Here is a 16,801-nt window from a genome sequence, read left to right on the forward strand (position 1 = left end):
GGCAAACAGCCCGCTGCGCCTTCCCAAAAACTCTGCCCTCCCCGAGGCACAGCCGAGGTGCCTTCCCCCTCCATGGCGGGGCGGGGGCACCGCGGGGCGGCGCAGCCCTTGTCAGCGGCCGCGCGTGGAGCGGACACGCGTGGGGCGGCTGGTGCCGCTCGCCCCTTTAAGCGGGCGGTGGCGGGGCCGCCTCGCCGGCCGGGATAGGCCGGGGCGGGCCGGGGCCGCCTCCCGCCCCCGGCAGCGGGCGGGCGGCTCGGCTGGGCTCGGCGCGGCGCTGCAGGCTCCGGTCCCGGCTGCCTGCGCCAGTGCCTCCCCCTGCGCCTCCGCCGCTCCCCGCTTCGCCGCTGGCGCCGGGCTGCGAGGGGCAGAGGCATGCCCAGGCGGAGCATCGCGGAGGTGAAGGTGCTGGACGTGCAGAAGCGGCGCATCCCCAACAAGCACTATGTGAGTGGCGCGGCTCGGCTCGGCTCGGCTCGGGGCGCCCCGCTCCGCTCCGCCGCGCCCGGCCCTGGGCAAACAAAGGCCGGGCGCTGCCGGCCCGCGGGCGGCCCCGCTCCCCCACGGCTGGCCCGGCGGCGGCCGCGGAGCCCCGGGACGGGAGGGAGCAGAAGGGCAGCGCTGCCGGATTTGTCGCTTCCACCCCCGGCGTCTCCCCGTGACGATCACCCGGTTCTCCCCTGCCCGCGGCGGGAGGCGCTGCCTCTTCCCCCCCAGCCCGCTGGTCCGGGCGGGGCGGGCAGGGACATCGCCGCGCTGGGGGGGACAGCGCCGGTGGTGACCCCGTGCGGGACCCGCCGGGAGTGGCTGCGGGTGGGTTTTTGCTGGAGGGGCTCCGAGGGCAGCTCCGGGAGGAGGAGGCACCACCAAGAAGTGCCTTTGCTTTCGTGAGGGAGCAGCGTTTGGCAGAGGAGCTCTGAAACCTGTTGGCTGCAGCGTCCCGGGCGAGGGGCCACCCGGCTGGTTCCTTCTGCGCCTGGGACGGTGCTGCTGTCCCTGTGAGGTGTTCCCGTGCCCTCTGCACTCCTTCTGTACGAGCTGCCCAGGGACCATGTTCCTGCACGGCCCGGGGCATCTTCCAAACAGTGGTGGGATTTTGTATTTTTGAAGAGGTTGGCTTCTTTCTTTTTTTTTTTTTTTTTTTTTTGATTATTATTATTTGAACTTTGGTATGTTTCCAGCATCCGTGGAGACCTTGTGAATGAATCCTGGCAACAACTGTAAAACAAAGACCAGAATGTTTTCCCCACCCCGTTCGCCTTAGACCGGGGTGACCTAGTGACACGCTGTTCGTGGTAGTTTGGGTTGTGAGGTCATGGTGTTCGCTCTGGCCGCAGCATGTTGTGTTGGTGGAGCCGAGCACCCGGAGCTCTTGGGCGATCAGGGCCGTCTCTGGGTCACCCTGTCTGGTCTGTGGCAGTGAGCAACAGTTCAAGGAAAGCAGAGGACAGGCCAGCTCTAGCCAGGATGGAGGAGAAGGTGAAGGGGGGCTGTTACCCCCTCCTTGTATCCACAGATGTGATGTGGCTGCTACTGCCCAGCCCCTTATCACCCCTTCTTCCTCTCCTGCCCTGTCTGTGCCTTTACTAGTCGTGGCTGAGCCTGGCCCCAGCTCCAGACATGCCCCCCTTCCTGCCATGTCCATCCCAGACTTACTCATTGGAGCTGGGTTATGCGTCCGATCTGGAGGAGCATGTGCGTGAGGAGGTTTGCTGAGCTGCACACGCTGCTGTTTGTCTTGGCAGATCTGTTGCACCGCTGTCCAGTCCCGTAACGGGGCTCAGATGGGGTTTGCCTGCAGCTGCTTCTCCATTCTCCCTTCTGCACCTTTCCATTCCCTTGCTGGGGCTGGGGGCTCCTTGCACCCATCCAGATCTGTGTCCCCACAGCTGGGACATACACCTCAAGTACCAGGCATGTTTTGTTTTGGGCACCATGCCTCCTTGTCCTCTGCCTTGGGAGGTGAGGCCAGTGGAGTTGGGCATAGCACAAATAACCCCTGTGAGGCTGGAGAACTGGGACAGAGGTGTTTTCTAAAAAGAGAGACGTATGGTGGGGCAGCTGGGCAAGGGCACCAGAGCAGAAGCTGCCGGGGCGGTGGGAGAAGGTGACTGCACAGAGCTCATTGCAGCCAGCTGCGCAGCACGGCCGCCTGCTCCCCCCTTCACTGGCAGCTCCAGTCCTCTGCCTCTGACCTTTCCCTGTACTTGTCTTGGACCGAAACCCAGCAGTGCGAGCCAGCGCAGCTCGCAGCGGGGCTGAGCCCAGGAAGGGGAAGGCAGCTTGCAGGCAGCAGCCTCCCCAGGGCAGCGCTGGAGTGAATGGGAGCGCTTGCCTTGTTTGAGGGAATCGATAGGAACTAGGCAGATTCACAAAGCCAGTTAATTATACGGAATCAAAACCGTCTTGTCTTTTTTTTTTTTTCTTCCTCCTGCAAAGAGAGGCAGAGGAGGAGCAGCAAATCGTGGCTGAGTCATCTTACTTTAGACCGTATCTGCTGGCACGCTGCAAATCCGAGTCAACCGCAGAGTGTAGATGTTAAACCTTTGCTCTCTGGCTTCTCGTTGCTGAGCATAAATGTGCTCCCCATCCCCTGGGGCAGCTGCTGGCCGTCCCAGTGAGGCTGGAGGACCACACCGGCTTTTCCTTCCATTGCCGCTGTGCTGGCCTGACCGGCGACTGACCCATACGGCTTGGGCTGCGCTCTGCATCAGCGAGAGGCTTTTCTTTGCTGGACAAAGGTGCAGTTGTGCTGGCTGCAGTGAGGCCACAGCAGAAAGCCCTGAATTCCAGTTTCCCAGAAAAGTGAGATCAAACCAGTGTTTCAAAGTCCTTATTGACACCCGTGGTGGGGAGGGGCTGTAGGAAAGGCCAGCTCTATTCAGGCTGGCATGGTTCACCCATCACCTTGGTAATTAATACAAAAAGAGTTGCATTGACTGGGACAAAAACCTATACTTTTTGTCAGCTCTGATTTGAAGCAGGAGGCACAGTATTGCCCCAAACTGTGGGGCTAGGGCTGGGAAAGGACTCAGCAAGGTGCCAGGTAGGGTTTGGATAGCTGGGTGCCAGCTCAAACAGACGCTGAGCTCGGTGTCGAGGTTTAGCTGAGGACCTGAACTCAGCCCCATGCCCTTAATTGCATATGTGCCCGTGGACGGCACTGGCTCAAATCCTGGTGCAAGAGAGCGTCAGTGCCGTCTGCTGCTGTCGTGCTGCTTCTCACAGCGTGTCTGGTGACCGTGCTCCCCTGGAAGGATACACTGGGACAACAGTGCACGTGTCCCATCTCCTGTCCATCCTCCTTACCCTGGTGGCAGCCCAGTACCTGATCGGAGGGCAGGAGGAGCTGGGTGGGTTGTTCAAAGGCAGCCTGGGCATGTTTAAACCTGCTTGGGGGACAGGGACAATGGGAACGGCTTCTCGATCGGGATTGTGCCCTCCCCGTGCGTGCTTTCCTCCCTGCAGTCAGCCTGGTGGCCCTGGAAGGCTCTTGCCGTGGTGTTGACATGGTGCAAGGCCAACACGTCTGCTCCCGTTCCGGTCAGACCAGCTCGCTTGCACTCGTGGAAGGGCCAAGAGGGGAAGGATAACTGAGCTTCTTGCTCTGGGTGATAGGGCCTTGAATTTGCTCTGCCGGCTGTGACACCACATTGTCCTGTATGGCGGTGGCGCCTCTCCTGGGCTGCCGACCCCACCCTGCTTGTGCCACTTGTGTCGTTAAGCTTTTTTCATGGCCGGTACCTTGAAGAGGCAGGGAGAAACCATATTTTTGCAAGTGTGCGTTGAAGGATGCACTGCTCTGATCCTTTCGAGAGAGAACAGCTGCGCTCGGGATATTGGCAGCCCATCATCCAAGGGCAGGAGGGGACTCCCGTCCTTCGGGCGCTCGCTGCAGGGTCACCCTGCAGTGACATTTCCCGCACAATTCTGTGTTAAGTGATTACAGCTCGTGCCCCTCAGGGACATTGCCAGCGAGTACTCCAGGGCCACAGCGCAAATCTGAAAAAGCAAAGTCCAAGAGCAAAGTTTAAAAATAATCATTCTGGGCGACAGAGTAGCAGACTGTCATTTCTATGGTCTGGCCAAGTCTCAAATTCTGATAAATGAATGTTTATTCAGAAAAGACCCAAAACAAAGCCATAGTTGAAACAGACTCAATTTTCCTTTAAAGGACTTAACGTGGGATCTTTTTGTAAGTTTGTGTTTGTTATTCTCTAGTAGAAGCCCTAAAATAAAGCTTTGCTCTACTAAATCCAGACTTTGGTTGGGCTTTTTTGCCCTTAGGTAAACTTTAGTACCTTTCATTTTAATACAACTGCAACTCGTGTGTGGTGTTCTATGTGTTAATAACAATGCCATTGAATTGTGTCTTCATTTCTACAATTCCATCCACCAAGAACATTTCCATAGTTCATATAGTTTTAAATGGTTGCTCTAGAATACAAGCCAAATATATATATATGTGTATATGTATATATGTGTGTATATATATATATATATACATCCGGCAGGAAAGAGAGAGCAGCATGCTGTTTAGTTGTGTTAGTTTATTGGAAACCTGGACTATGTTCTCACAGGACTTCCTTTCCCAGCCTCCATGCCACACATATCACTCTGAAAAAGGGAAGTTTAAACAAAGTATGCAGCATACGTTTATTCTGCAAGCTCAGTTAACCAGATTGCAATTTTTAAGCAAGGTGAATACCCATGCATATTGAACCACCTCATTTGTGGCAGCTGCCTTGGAAAAGTAATTAACAGTGAGTGTTGGAATCTGGTGCCTAATTGGTAGCATTTATAGACATTTTAAAACAAGTTTGAAAACCACACTAGAAAAGTAGATGTGTTATATTTTTGATGTGTAATTTGTGACGTGATGGTAGGCGTCTTCTTTGGTCCTGTTACTTGTAGTGGTGAGGCCGTTCATGGTTTAATTTGTTGTCCAATCCAACCCCATTGCTTGTCTGGAATTGGTCATGGAGCATTCAGAGAAGAGCACTCAAATGGCACGAGGACAAGAGCTGCTAATCTACAGATTCAGTGGTTCTTCGGTGCCTTACACATCTAGAGCAGAAGATTGTCTTCTGAAGAACGTGTGCCCCATGGGCCCACATGTCATGGTCCCCTGGTCCTGCCTTGCCCAGCTGGAGCCGAGCTCTGTGGGGACCTGGCACAGAATCGCCCTGTACAGCCACGTTATTTCTGCCGTTGTGAATCATACCGGTTGCTTGGCTTAAAAAGGGCATTAGAGGATGACTCCCCCCGTGCTACATGCTCTGGGGAGGGTGACCATGCTCTCGGTATGGTGGGAATGTCCTGTGGGGAACCGAAGGAGCTGGCTGTGTTTAGACTGAGGGAGCAGGAGGTTAAGATGAATAGTGTGAAACCTATGCAGGGGCCGTTAACAAAACCAGAAATGAAAGAGAGCAGAAGCAAAACCAGAATGTATGAAGCAAGGCTGAACCCAGGAAGCTGGAGTCTTTGCCGTGGTGAGGAGTTTCTGAGTATCAGTGGCCTCGAGAGGTTTGAGGGCTTTCTCAGCATCCTTAGTGGTGTTTTCCTGCTGTATCCTGTGGTTCTGCTGTATCTCATCCCCTTTCCTGTCAGAAGCTGATGCTCTCCTGCTCCAGGCAGGGCATTCGGAGCCCATAGCTTGCAGAAATTTGGACCCATCCTTGCGCCTGGCCCTGCTCTGCTGCACAGCGTTACAGAGCCGACCAACCCTTCTTTCCCCCTCGCCTCTTGGGAGAACTGGGGCTCAAGGGAGAGCTGTTAGCTTTGTGGAAGAAAACCAACGCTCAAACGCAAACTCCTTTGTTTTTCTTCCTTAGTCATGTTACTTAAGACTCTTGAAAACCTTGAATGTCGCAGTTCGGTGGAAGGGCCAAACCCTGCCTGGCATGTGGCCACGGAGGCGGATGCAGTCCGTGTGGAACGCTGCTGCTCGTACTCAGTTCCAGCGGTGAACTTCAGCACCGGGGCCATCCATCGCCTCTGCCTGCCCGCAGGGCCGGTGACCTTGATCCCTCACAGCTTTGCTTTGGAGAGCGTCTTTATCTTCCGGCCATTTCACATAGCAGTGAGAAATAGGAAACAAACGAATCCATATGTTGGATCTTCAGCGTGACTCAGAGCAAACAAGCGGGTGCTTGTGTTGTTTGACTGAGGGGTCTGCTACACAGCTGAGTGGGGCTTGGTGGATTGTCCTTGGGGTCCCTGTGCTTGACGTAACCCCATGTGCGTGCGTTTTTCATCCCAGCAGCTTTGGCTATGTGCTCAGGCAGCGCTGTGCCATGGCGAGCTGTGCAATGGCAGAGCGGGAAGAGCTGCGGCTCGCTGGGGTTTTAGGGAGGGCGCAGTCGAAGGGATGAATCAGAGCGAGGGGGAGTGGCTGCTTTGTAGTGCTGGGTGCCTGGGCAGGGTGACTTGGGTTGTTTGCTGTGGTGATGATGACATGCCCGTCCTCCCACTGCCTGCATCCCTCTTACCCAGCTTGGACTTGTTGCACCCGCCTCTCTCATCTGCGAGGCCAGAGGGACCGTGGCAGCATCCCAAATGCCCTGCAGTGACTGCTGGGGTCGCCTCCTCCTGCCTTTCCCAGTGCTGTCCAAACCAGCATGACCCTGCTCCCAGCTCTCCTTGTCCACAGAGCAGGCGCGAGGGGGTGACAAGGTGGCTGGGGACGGAGCTGTGGGCACCAAGTTTTGGTGTCCCATGGCACAAGAGCTCCCGCACTCCCCTCCCCAGCCCTGCACGCCTGCGGCGGCGAAGGCTGGTGGAGAGGGGCCAAGCACAGCAGCTTTCTGCCAAGAACTTTCTTTGTTTCCAGCCACCTCCCTCCTTTTTTTTCTTTTCCTCTTACAATTTCCCACTCCCTTTTCTATATTAAACCCACTCGGGTTTGGCTTGGTCCCTCAGCTGCTTGGGTTTCTCTGCCCCTTTGAATTTCTCATGAGGAAAAGGTTCTTCCCCCAGAGGTGCTGGACACTGAACAGGCTCCCCAGGGAGGTGTCACAGCCCCAACCTGACAGTGTTCAAGAAGAGACTGGACAACGTCCTCAGACACACGGGGTGACCTGTGGGGTGTCCTGTGCAGGGACAGGAGTTGGACTCGATGACCCTGTGGGTCCCTTCCAACTCGGGACATTCTATGATTCTATGATTTTCAGCGGTCTTTTCTGGTGGTGGCAGCTGAATCAGGGTGTGAGGCTCTTGCATCACTTCCCGGTGTTTTGGGGTCGGGGGGAGTGGGGGTGGAATAGAGAGACAGATGCTTTTTTTCCCTTTGCTGGTGAAAGATGCTTTAAATATGTAGAGTTTTCCACAGAGAGGTTTATTGTACATGGTCTCTCTGGACTCAAGACCACACAGGCGCAAACCCATTGGAAACAGCTCTGCACAGACAGCTCTACCTCTGCTGGAGGCTGTTATGTCTGGCTTTGCCATAGGAGCTCTGCTGAAGGGCTGGGGACCTGTGCTGATGCCCGTCAGCGGTGGGTGGGCAGAGCTGGTGTCTCTGCAGCCCCATGGAGGTCTTTCCCCAAGTGACCGTGGCGGTGCGTTCTGCCCTGCCGTCATTCACGTGCCCCTGGTGTGGCTGATGTGGAAACGAGAGGGTCTCGGTGTGCCAGGGCTCTGGGCACAGGGATGCGTCGGGGCTGGGGAAGCTGAGGAATTGCTGCAGAGCCACCCGGGGGGGCTGTTCTGTGCCCGGAGGAGCTGTGCCGTGCCAGGCAGGGCTGCTGGCCGGTCGTTGGCTCGCAGGGCTGTGCCAGTATGGGTGTGCTGCTCCTGGGCTTGAACTGGCACAGCTGGATGGTGCTGAGCTCAGGGTGCACTTGCCGCCTCGCTCAGTGGTGTGCAGGGTGCCAGCCAGCAGCTGGACTCTCCCCAGAGCCTTACTTGGGGGCATTATGTGTGCCCCCCCCAGCCAGAATTCCTTGCAAACTTGGGAATATTCCTCCTGTGGGAGGAGAGAGGCCGAAACTGTAGCTCTAGGTTTTCCTGCGACTTCAGTCTGCCTTTTTCCTCCTCAAATTTAAGCAGTCCAGGCTGCTTCTCATGTTGTGTTTTGTGCATGTCCATAGTGTGTTTATGCAAGGAGTCCAGAATTGGTTCTTCCAGGAGGTCACACGGCCTCATGTTTCCAGAACGGGAAACTGTTTCTGTTTTTCTTTCTTTTTTTTTGTATCTGTTCTCAATTCCATTGCCTCAAGTCAGCAGCTTGAATCCTCCCTCTCTAGCCACATTGTTGTACGGGATAACGTGCCTCTTGGGAAAGGTGCAGGACTGAGGGCTTGTGAAGGACTCCGGAGCCCTTGGTGGAAGTCACCAGGAGCTGTTGCTGTCTGCAGCACCGAGGCTCTCTTATCAGTCCCTGGAAAAATCCTTATGGGGCCTGACAGCTCCTTGCGCTTATGCTTGCTACTTCATTCCTTCAAGCAGAAATAGAAAAAACCGAGTCTCTGGCGTCCCTTTCAGACAGAGATAATTCGTGCTGGCTTCCTGTCCCCTCTGTTCCCGTGCTCTGGTCCCTGTGACTCCAGCCGCTCTGGATGTGCATCTGAGGTGGTTCCTTCAGCCCCAGAGCTCCTCTGGTGATGCCCACATGGGAGTTCACTCCCTGCCTGGGGTTCCGTCCTGTCTGGAGGGGTGTCCCGGATCTCCCTCCGCCATTCACCCGCTGCGGTTTGCCAGCGTGTATCCCCCGGGGCTGCAGAGCCTTTGCTGCCATGTGAGCTGACTGGCAGCTCTCGTTGACAGCTCTGTTACGGTTGGCCCAGTGCCATTTGCATTTCTTTTAGCAACCTGTCATTTTTTGACAGTTCCCTTACGAAGGGTTTCAGTCCCACTTTCCACCAGCCCGTTTTCCCTCTGAACTGCCTCTCCGGCGATGCTGGGGAAGGGGGGAGCGGCGGCAGGCACAGGGTTACAGCAGGGACACTGAGCTCGCGGTGCCCGGCCAGGTGGGCTGCAACATCCCCTGGGCCTTCTCCCCCATCTTTATATTTCTGTTTAGGGCAGCCGGTTTCAAACATGGCCAAGGAGAATGTTGGGCAGCGGTGATCCTGATGGTAAACTTCTCAATTGGTAATTTTAAAGTAGTTGGTATATGGCCAGCTGCTTGTAATGTCATGAGTTTGGAGGGCCCAGGGAGTTTGGGAGCCAAATCCCTGCGGTGTCTGTCCAAGTTCATCCTTTTGCGTCCGTCGGGTTCCATTTTCCGTGAAGGATCTGATCTGCTTCTGCACTCCAAGGGACAGGAACATGAGGAGCATTTGGCATAAATGTGAAGCGCTTCTCTCCTCCAGCATTAAGCAATATGCACCCACACCTCCAAAGCTGTCCTGGGGCCTCTGCACCCCTGTGAGGAGCCCCCGGGGAGCGAAGGGCAGGTCTTGTTTCCTTGTTTTGGTCTTTGCTGCAGCTCTGGCAAGGTTGTCCTGCCAGGAACTCCTCCTGCTCCGTACCGTGGGCTTGCTGCAGCGCGGGCCGGCTGTTTCACAGCGCGAGGGTGCACCTGTGGGGTTCTTTTAATGCCAAAAGCAGGATTTTCGAGTGTATTTGAGTGACCCTGAAAACTCTGTACCCCTCCTCTATGCCCTGCTCTAGTAGGACAAACGCAGTGAGCTGCATCTCGAGGTTTTCAGAAGCATGGGCATGAATTTCAGCTATGCTCCCCTGGCTCGTGGCTCAAATGAAGCTAAGGAGGGTTCAACCCCGGTGATTTCTCCATTTTCGAAGCCCAGCCTGGCCCCTTGCCTTCAGGCATCAGACCTTGCTGCGGGGTTTGGCGTGACATGTGTGCGGGAACGTAGGCTGGAGCTGAGCGAGGGATGGAGGCTGTCGGGCTGGGAGCAGGGCAGGGTAAGGCGTCCTTTCCGGAGGGAGGGGAGCCGCCGGGTCCCGGTTTCACCGAGTCAGCGAGTTCCCTCCACGGTGCAGACCCCGCTGCCGGCCCGGGTGAGGCTGTAAATATTTAGATAGCTCTGCCTGTTGGCTTTGGCTGGGGGCCCAGCCCGCATGATGGGGTTGCAAAGCCCCCGTCCTGCATCTGGCTGCCCGCCACCTCCCCGCCATCTGCTCGGCTCTCCCCACCCCTCGAAAACACAGCCGAGTGGGATCCGAGCAGCGGCGGTGGCCGCCCCGTCCCCAGCCTTGCTCCCCGTGGGCGCGCGTCCCCAAGGCAGCGCCAGCTGCAGCCCCGGGAGATCCCATCGCCCTTGCCATGGAAAAGGCTCGCTGGTGGTTTTTCTGTGTTATTTCTGTGAAGGACCGTAGAAATGGGAGCTGGAGGAGACCCATGAAGTAACTGTTTCCACATGCCCTCACCCACACAGCTGGGCTGGGAAAAAGTCCATGCTTGGAACAGCCTCTGCAGGATGGAGGGTTGCAGGAGCAGGTGATGGGGTGGCTCCTACTGGGGCAAAATTAGAGGTTTTTTGGGCCACTGCTTCATGGTGGGTGCTCCTGGCAGGACGTGGTACAATGTCAGGCCAGAAGGTGAAACTTCAGACCAAGTGCAATGTTTTCAAAACTGTCTTGATCATTTAAAGTGTCTTCCGAAAGCACCCGAGAAAGGGATGGATGGGTGTCTGTGGGAGCTTGGTGCCTCATCATCTCTGTTTCCTGTGAAAACCATCGCTGGGTGGCCAACTGCACTGCCCATCCCCTTCCAAATCTGCACTTCTGTTGTTAGCTGAGAAGAGCACCTGAGTTATGCTTTCTGGTGTCTTTTTTGTCCCTAGGACAGCAGGGACTGCATTGGTTGTTGTCAGAGACCAAGATCCGTGATAGTTTTGGCCAGCAGAATACCTTGGTGGGATGGGGCCATCAGGGTGAAGAATGAGGGATATTCACAAGGAGAGAGGCAGCCAGCTTTAGTAAGGCAGTGTTTTCATAGATACTGAGGGGCTCCCATTCCTGTGAGCTTCCCTATCTTTTCTGCTTTACACAAGTGGGTGAGGAGATAACCCCGGAGACCTCTCTGCTGTTCACATGGGATGTGCAAAAAACTCTTATCCAGACTCCAGGGAGATCTGCATTTCAGCAAAATGGGGGTGAGCTTATGGGTTAGGAGAAATGCTCCTTCCTTCGATTGCAAAGGTATAATAAAGCGTGGTGTGCCCTCAAATCTCACAGCTCTATTACCCTCAAGAGCTTTGAATTCATTTTGGTTTGAGCAAATCCACATCCTGATTAAACTCCCAGTCTAAGAAGCTGTTGACTCCAAATAAAGGCAGGATAGGAATAAACAATGAAGAAATGTTGGCTCTTCGTCCTGCCCCAGTGGAAGGCTTTCTCCAGGCAGGCAGCCAGCAGCAATATAACCCCGTGAAGTGCTGTAGACTGGTAAGAAATCTGGGCTATCAGCTGAGCTTCTAACCAAAATGAGCTAATGCTGGCCTGCCGGCAAGTCCTGGGGTGAGGGTAAAGGCAGCTTGGGCGCTTGCTTAGTGTCAGGTTAACGCTTAGCTTGCTGACGGTGCGGTGGCGACCGTCAGGTATTTCAGAGGCCACGTCATGCAACTTAATCGGCTTTCATTGCAAACTGTGGTCAGCCAACTTGTCCCTGACCTGTTGAGGTCTAGAAGCGTGTTCTTGAGCGGGTGTTGTGCCTGACTCCATGCACGGTACTTGTCAAGCCACGTTTGGCGATAAGTGAGCACAGTCTGTCCGTGGTCCATCCAGGTCTCCACAGCCGCTACAGATGCTGTCTTCCATCTGTCTTCCTTGTGTTAATATGCAGAAAGCACAGGTCTTTCAGCTGAAAAAAAAAAAAAGAGTTTGTGAATGAAAGGAGGGGATTGTGGTTAGCTGAATAAGGCCTGTGAGGCGATACCGAGAGATTTGGATTTTGTCTGGGAGAGACTGGCGGTGCCTGTGACACCCAACCGGCTCACCACCAGTCAACAAAGCGGTTGTAGTGGTGTTTGGGCTGATCATCTGGTTTAAGAACAATGGTCGTTTAATTCCTGCGTTGAAAGTGCTGTAGTCCTTTTTTTTTATTAGTAAGAACTTGCTTCGTCTTCCTGCCTCACTTTGTCTTCATTTGGAAGTGATTTCCCTGGGAAGAGTTTGTAGTTCCTCAGGAGTCTCCTCACATTGGTAGGTCATGCCGCGTCAGCCCTCTGAGCAGCACAACGACCTTTCCATTACATTTTTAGCGCAGCGTTTGAGTAGGTTTGAGCTCAAATAATTTAGCGATGTGCTATCCATTTGAGTCTTCTGGTGACTGAGTTTGGATGTTGGACCGGGATGTTGGTCACTTTCCAGCATCCGGAAAAATGTGTGTCTCTGTGGGAAACCTTGTGAAACTCTAAGGGATTCTGTTTTAAATACCAAAACATCAGCGTCCTGAGAGCCGTCACACTTCATTATGTTAGCTGAAGTTCTAGCAGGTCCGTTCACCTGAGCTTCGGAATGTTTTGTTCCTTCTTCAGTGAACTGATTCTCGAATTTGTGCTAGAAATAAGCAGGACGTGAGAGTTAGAAGAAAAAATGAACATACCATCACTCTGCTTAGTCAATCTGTTATCAATTAGTGAAGGCTGAGGTTTGCATCATTTGAGTGTTACGCTGGCATCTTGTCAAGGGTCATCTTTGGTTTATGCGAGAAACGAGTACATCAGATAAATAATTGCCCAATTCTGTTATTTGCTTGTTGTCTTTCATAGAAGAATAAAAAAAACTGGGTTGGGTGTGGTGTTGTTTTTTTTTTTTTGCATTCATCACCAGTTAAAGCCTGGTCATATGGTCTGTGAATAAGCTGCAATTGCTAGGATTGTATAGCATTTTAAGGAACAGGAGGTAATTTGCACCCCAGCAAGTTTAAGTAAGCAGAACCTCGGAGCTGCTCATGGAAGAACAGACAGAGTTTCGAACCTTGAGGGTTTGAGTTCTTGCAAGTGCCAGCCCCGGGACCCAGGTGCCGGGTACTGCGGGCTTGTGGTTTTGGCATCTTGACATCAAACCTGATGCCGCAGCGATCGGTGGGATGACCAAGGCATAGTTATTAACTTGTAATGTGTCTATGTCCGGAGAGACTTTAACTGTGTTTTCACATAAAAGTTGCCCTTTCACATCCAATATATGACCCTGTTTAGGGAAAGGGAGCTGTCTTACTTCCCAACTATCAATAAGCATTTAGTCAACACTTACGTTGCAGCAATGGAGCTTAATGCTTTAATCTTACATATTTTCTAGTAGTGGTGAAATGACTTTGAGTGCTCCCATGAACTTTCCTGGCTGAAAACCAACTGGAGGGGTTGCATTGGCAGCTTTAGCAGCATTTGGGTTGTGGTGCGGGTTGTTGGGTCGCTCCTCTCTGATTTCTTCCTCTGTTCCCTACAGGTGTACATTATCAAAGTCACCTGGTCCAATGGGTCCACAGAAGTCATATACCGACGGTACAGCAAGTTCTTTGACCTGCAGGTAAGCATTTCACCAGTTCTTGGGGCTTTGACTTGGGAGGGTTGAAAGCTGTGGTCAGTTGGAGTGCGTGGTTTCTGTCTTAGGTTGAGCGCCCCTTTTGTAATCTACTGGAAAATGTTTTGATCTGAGCAAAGTTGTAGGCAATTTTGGACATCCTTGAAAAAAAGCGAGAACAGGGCAACCTCAAAAGCTGGACTCTTTGCTCCAGTAGCTCTTGGGGCTTTTGCCATGTCCCAGTGCTAGAGCTTTGCTGTCACTCCCTGGACTAAATGCACCTGGGGCTGCATAGATGTGTTTGAATTCCTCCAACAGAAATCTGCGTAAGTGGTGCAGTTTCTGCTGGGTTTGTTTATTCGCTTTGAGGGGGCGATTTTGTTAAAGTTAGGCCCAAATTCCATTCCAGCAGAGCTAATACTGTACCTTTCCTAGCTGCTATCACAGCAAAACAGGGCTGCTGCTGGAAAGTGATGGTTCCCTGGGTCCGTGTCCTGCTGGCCCGAGTTTTGGGGAGCAGGCGCTGGGGAAACGCGTGGTGAGGTACAATGTGCAATGCCAGCAGCTGCTTTAGCAATTCCCTCCAGGTGCAGGGGGGAAGAAAAAGGAGCTGGGATGGAGGAGGCTTGAAAGGCAATTGGAACAGGCTGGGTTGCAGAAAACCAAAGCCGGTGTTCTGGGCGAGCAGGCAAAGGGTGTTTTCCACCCCCTCCTTGGTGGAGATGAGCCAAGGGGTCTGGCTGAGCTTTATGAGCCAAAACACAAACTGAGCTGCTGGAACAGGCTCTGTGCAGATGAGAAAGAAAAATGCATGAAGTGATCTATGGACCAGCAGCAGCTGCCAGAAAAGTCACCAGCACGTCCCTCCTGGCCTGTGCATGGGACTGGGAGAGGAGCCGGGCACCCGCTGCCTCCGACAACCCGCTCACGTGAAGATGAGCATCACTGTGTGCTTTATTTGAAGGGTGCTGTGGTTGCCTGGGAATGAGGGTGCCTTTCCTGAAATCGCTGCATCCAGATGCAAATACCCGGCTAAAATTACAGCGCATCTGAGCCTGCCTAGCAAAGCAAACCCGGTGGGAACCCAGATGGCTTTCCCAGGTTCAGCTGCTCAGCTGGCTTCAGGTCAGCCAGCGAAGCCTGGGATTGTGCCAAACGGCTGCTCACGTCCATGGTGCCATGTCCCCTGTGCCACAAGGCACCTTCTGCAGAGCTGTGGACATGGCCATGAGGGCGACCGCACTGAGTAAGCCCTGGCCAGCCAGCGAGAGCCTGGCTCTGGGTGTCCTTACCCTGCTCCGTGCTGCTGTCCTGCAGCATCGTGCCAGGCGAGGTGAGCTGGGGTGGCACAGGCAGGGGTTAAGCTGTGTGCAGCTGCTTGTGTAACCAAGGAAATAGTAAAGTAAATAAACAGGGAACAGCTGTTGGGCAGCAGCCAGGGCTGGAAGGAAGTGGAGCTCGGTGCTTCCTTCTCCACAGCATCTCGTCTTCGCTGGTGCTCCAAGGTGGTGGCCAGTCTTTTGGGGTTTATATGTGATGAACTGGTGCCTCCAGCTGTGCTGTTTCCCTGGGCCGCCTTGCTCCTTGTGTGGAAGGACATGTAGGGAAATAGTGGCCATCTTTCCTCTCTCCCTCCCTTTCGATCGTGGCTGGAGCTGTGCACACTCCTAGATGGAAAGCACCATCACTGGAGGCTGTGTGGAACCAGCGACTCAAACTGGCTCTGCAAAACTATCTGGAGTACCTTTAGAAGCAGAGATGCTTTCTATCTATCTGTCTGTCTGTCTATCTATCTATCTATCTCATATATATCTCATGGTGCAGATGGGAAAGTTTAAAGCAAACATTTCCCCCCTTCCCTGTTCCCTGCAGCTTTTTCTTTAAAAAAGAAAAAAAAAAGTAGCCACTCCTTTTTGGCTCTGTTGAAAGAATGAATGAAATTGTGGTTTTTCCCTTCCTTCCCCCTTATCGCACATGCTTCCTGGTGTCCTTTTTTTAAACTTGCGGTGCAGTACACTGGAAATTGGATTGGAAAGGGAGGAGTGAAACAGATCCTCTTAGCACAGTGGAAAAAAATGCTCTAGGTAGGCTTGGTAGCACTGACCGTTGCCGTTGCTGGAGGCCTTTATTATATGACTGTTGGATGATTCTATGCCAATTTTAGCTCTTTAGGCAGAAATTTTCCATGCTGGAAATTATTCATGCCTCTGGTTATTAAAAAAAACCCCAAACAAACAACAACCCAAACACAACAAAAAACCCCACAGAATAGCCAATTGGCTAAAATGGTTTGGTTGCTTCTGAAAACATAGTAAGAGGGAAAAATATTTTTCCCAGGTCCAGTTCTGATGATCTTTTTGATGAGTTGGAAGAAGAATTGGAAACTTGAGTTGCAGGTGATCCCTGTGTCAAGAATCTGTCTTTCATGTGATTCAGTGAAAATCCGTCCAAATTTATTCATACTTAGAGCCTTGAGCAATCTCAGTACATGCATATTTGGGTAGAGATATTTGTTAATTTAACATCTGCGTTCCCAGTGATTGTGGCTGTGCTTTCCATGTTCCTCCCAGAAGTTGAGCAGATTTCCGCCCCCCCCCCCACCCAATATCAGCTCTGGCCACATTTGGCTGAAGGTTGGTGCACCCTCTTTTGCTGTCGGTGACCCTCCTGCTCAGCCTGGGCAGGAGGACCAGGAAGTCATTTGGTCCAAGTAGGAGAGAGGAGAACTTCTCATAGCAGGAGCAGGGGCTGGTGGGGACCAGCTGGGGGCTGATGCGATGCTGCAGTTCAGAGCAGCCCAGCCATGGCCGTGGGAGCAGTTGGGGATTTTCTCCTGATATTCCCTGTAGGGCTACAACTAAATTGCTTGTCACCTTGCATTGTGGCCAAACATTTATTTTAGGAGTAGGGCCAAGTAAAACACATGCACGCTTTCTCCTGACAGCCTCGCTGTCGAGCCCGTTCCCAGTGCAACCGGAGGGCAGAGTGTCCTTCCCTCCCCAGCCAGGCAGGAATGACACTCAAAACACAAACCGCAAGCTGAGCCGGAACAGGGGTGAAGCCTGGAGTTCTCCCAGCGTCGGTCTCTGCCTCTGGATGCAGAAATACCAGACCAGCCGTGTTCCCCATCCTGGAATGGGGAATGTCAAAGCCACCTTGCTGGTCGCAGTGATGTCGTGGGCTGTGCTGTTGTCAGCTGGGAGTGTTCAAGGTTTTGTCTGAGTGCTGTGAGTTTCCAGAGCTCTTCCCTTTGGCTGTCATTGATACCCAAGCCTAGCCCTCTTCTGCAAAAGTCCTGGTTTTTCTCTTCCAACGGTGGCAAGACCTCCTTTTTCTGCCAAATTACCCGTTTTCATTCCTTTGACCACAA

General features: G+C 53.4%; 1 protein-coding gene across 1 annotated transcript in view; it reads left to right on the top strand.

Annotated features, from left to right (window-relative positions):
- Positions 1-290: 290 nt before the first annotated feature.
- Positions 291-16,801, top strand: part of SH3PXD2B (SH3 and PX domains 2B) — a 71,733-nt gene continuing 55,222 nt past the window's right edge. The window contains exons 1-2 of the mRNA XM_065644051.1: positions 291-447; positions 13,357-13,437. Coding sequence (XP_065500123.1) covers positions 376-447; positions 13,357-13,437 — 153 coding nt within the window. The 5' untranslated portion in view covers positions 291-375. The remainder of the gene's footprint in view (positions 448-13,356; positions 13,438-16,801) is intronic.

Source organism: Caloenas nicobarica, chromosome 13 (genome assembly GCF_036013445.1).
Source record: "Caloenas nicobarica isolate bCalNic1 chromosome 13, bCalNic1.hap1, whole genome shotgun sequence".
Classification (NCBI taxonomy): Eukaryota; Metazoa; Chordata; class Aves; order Columbiformes; family Columbidae; genus Caloenas; species Caloenas nicobarica.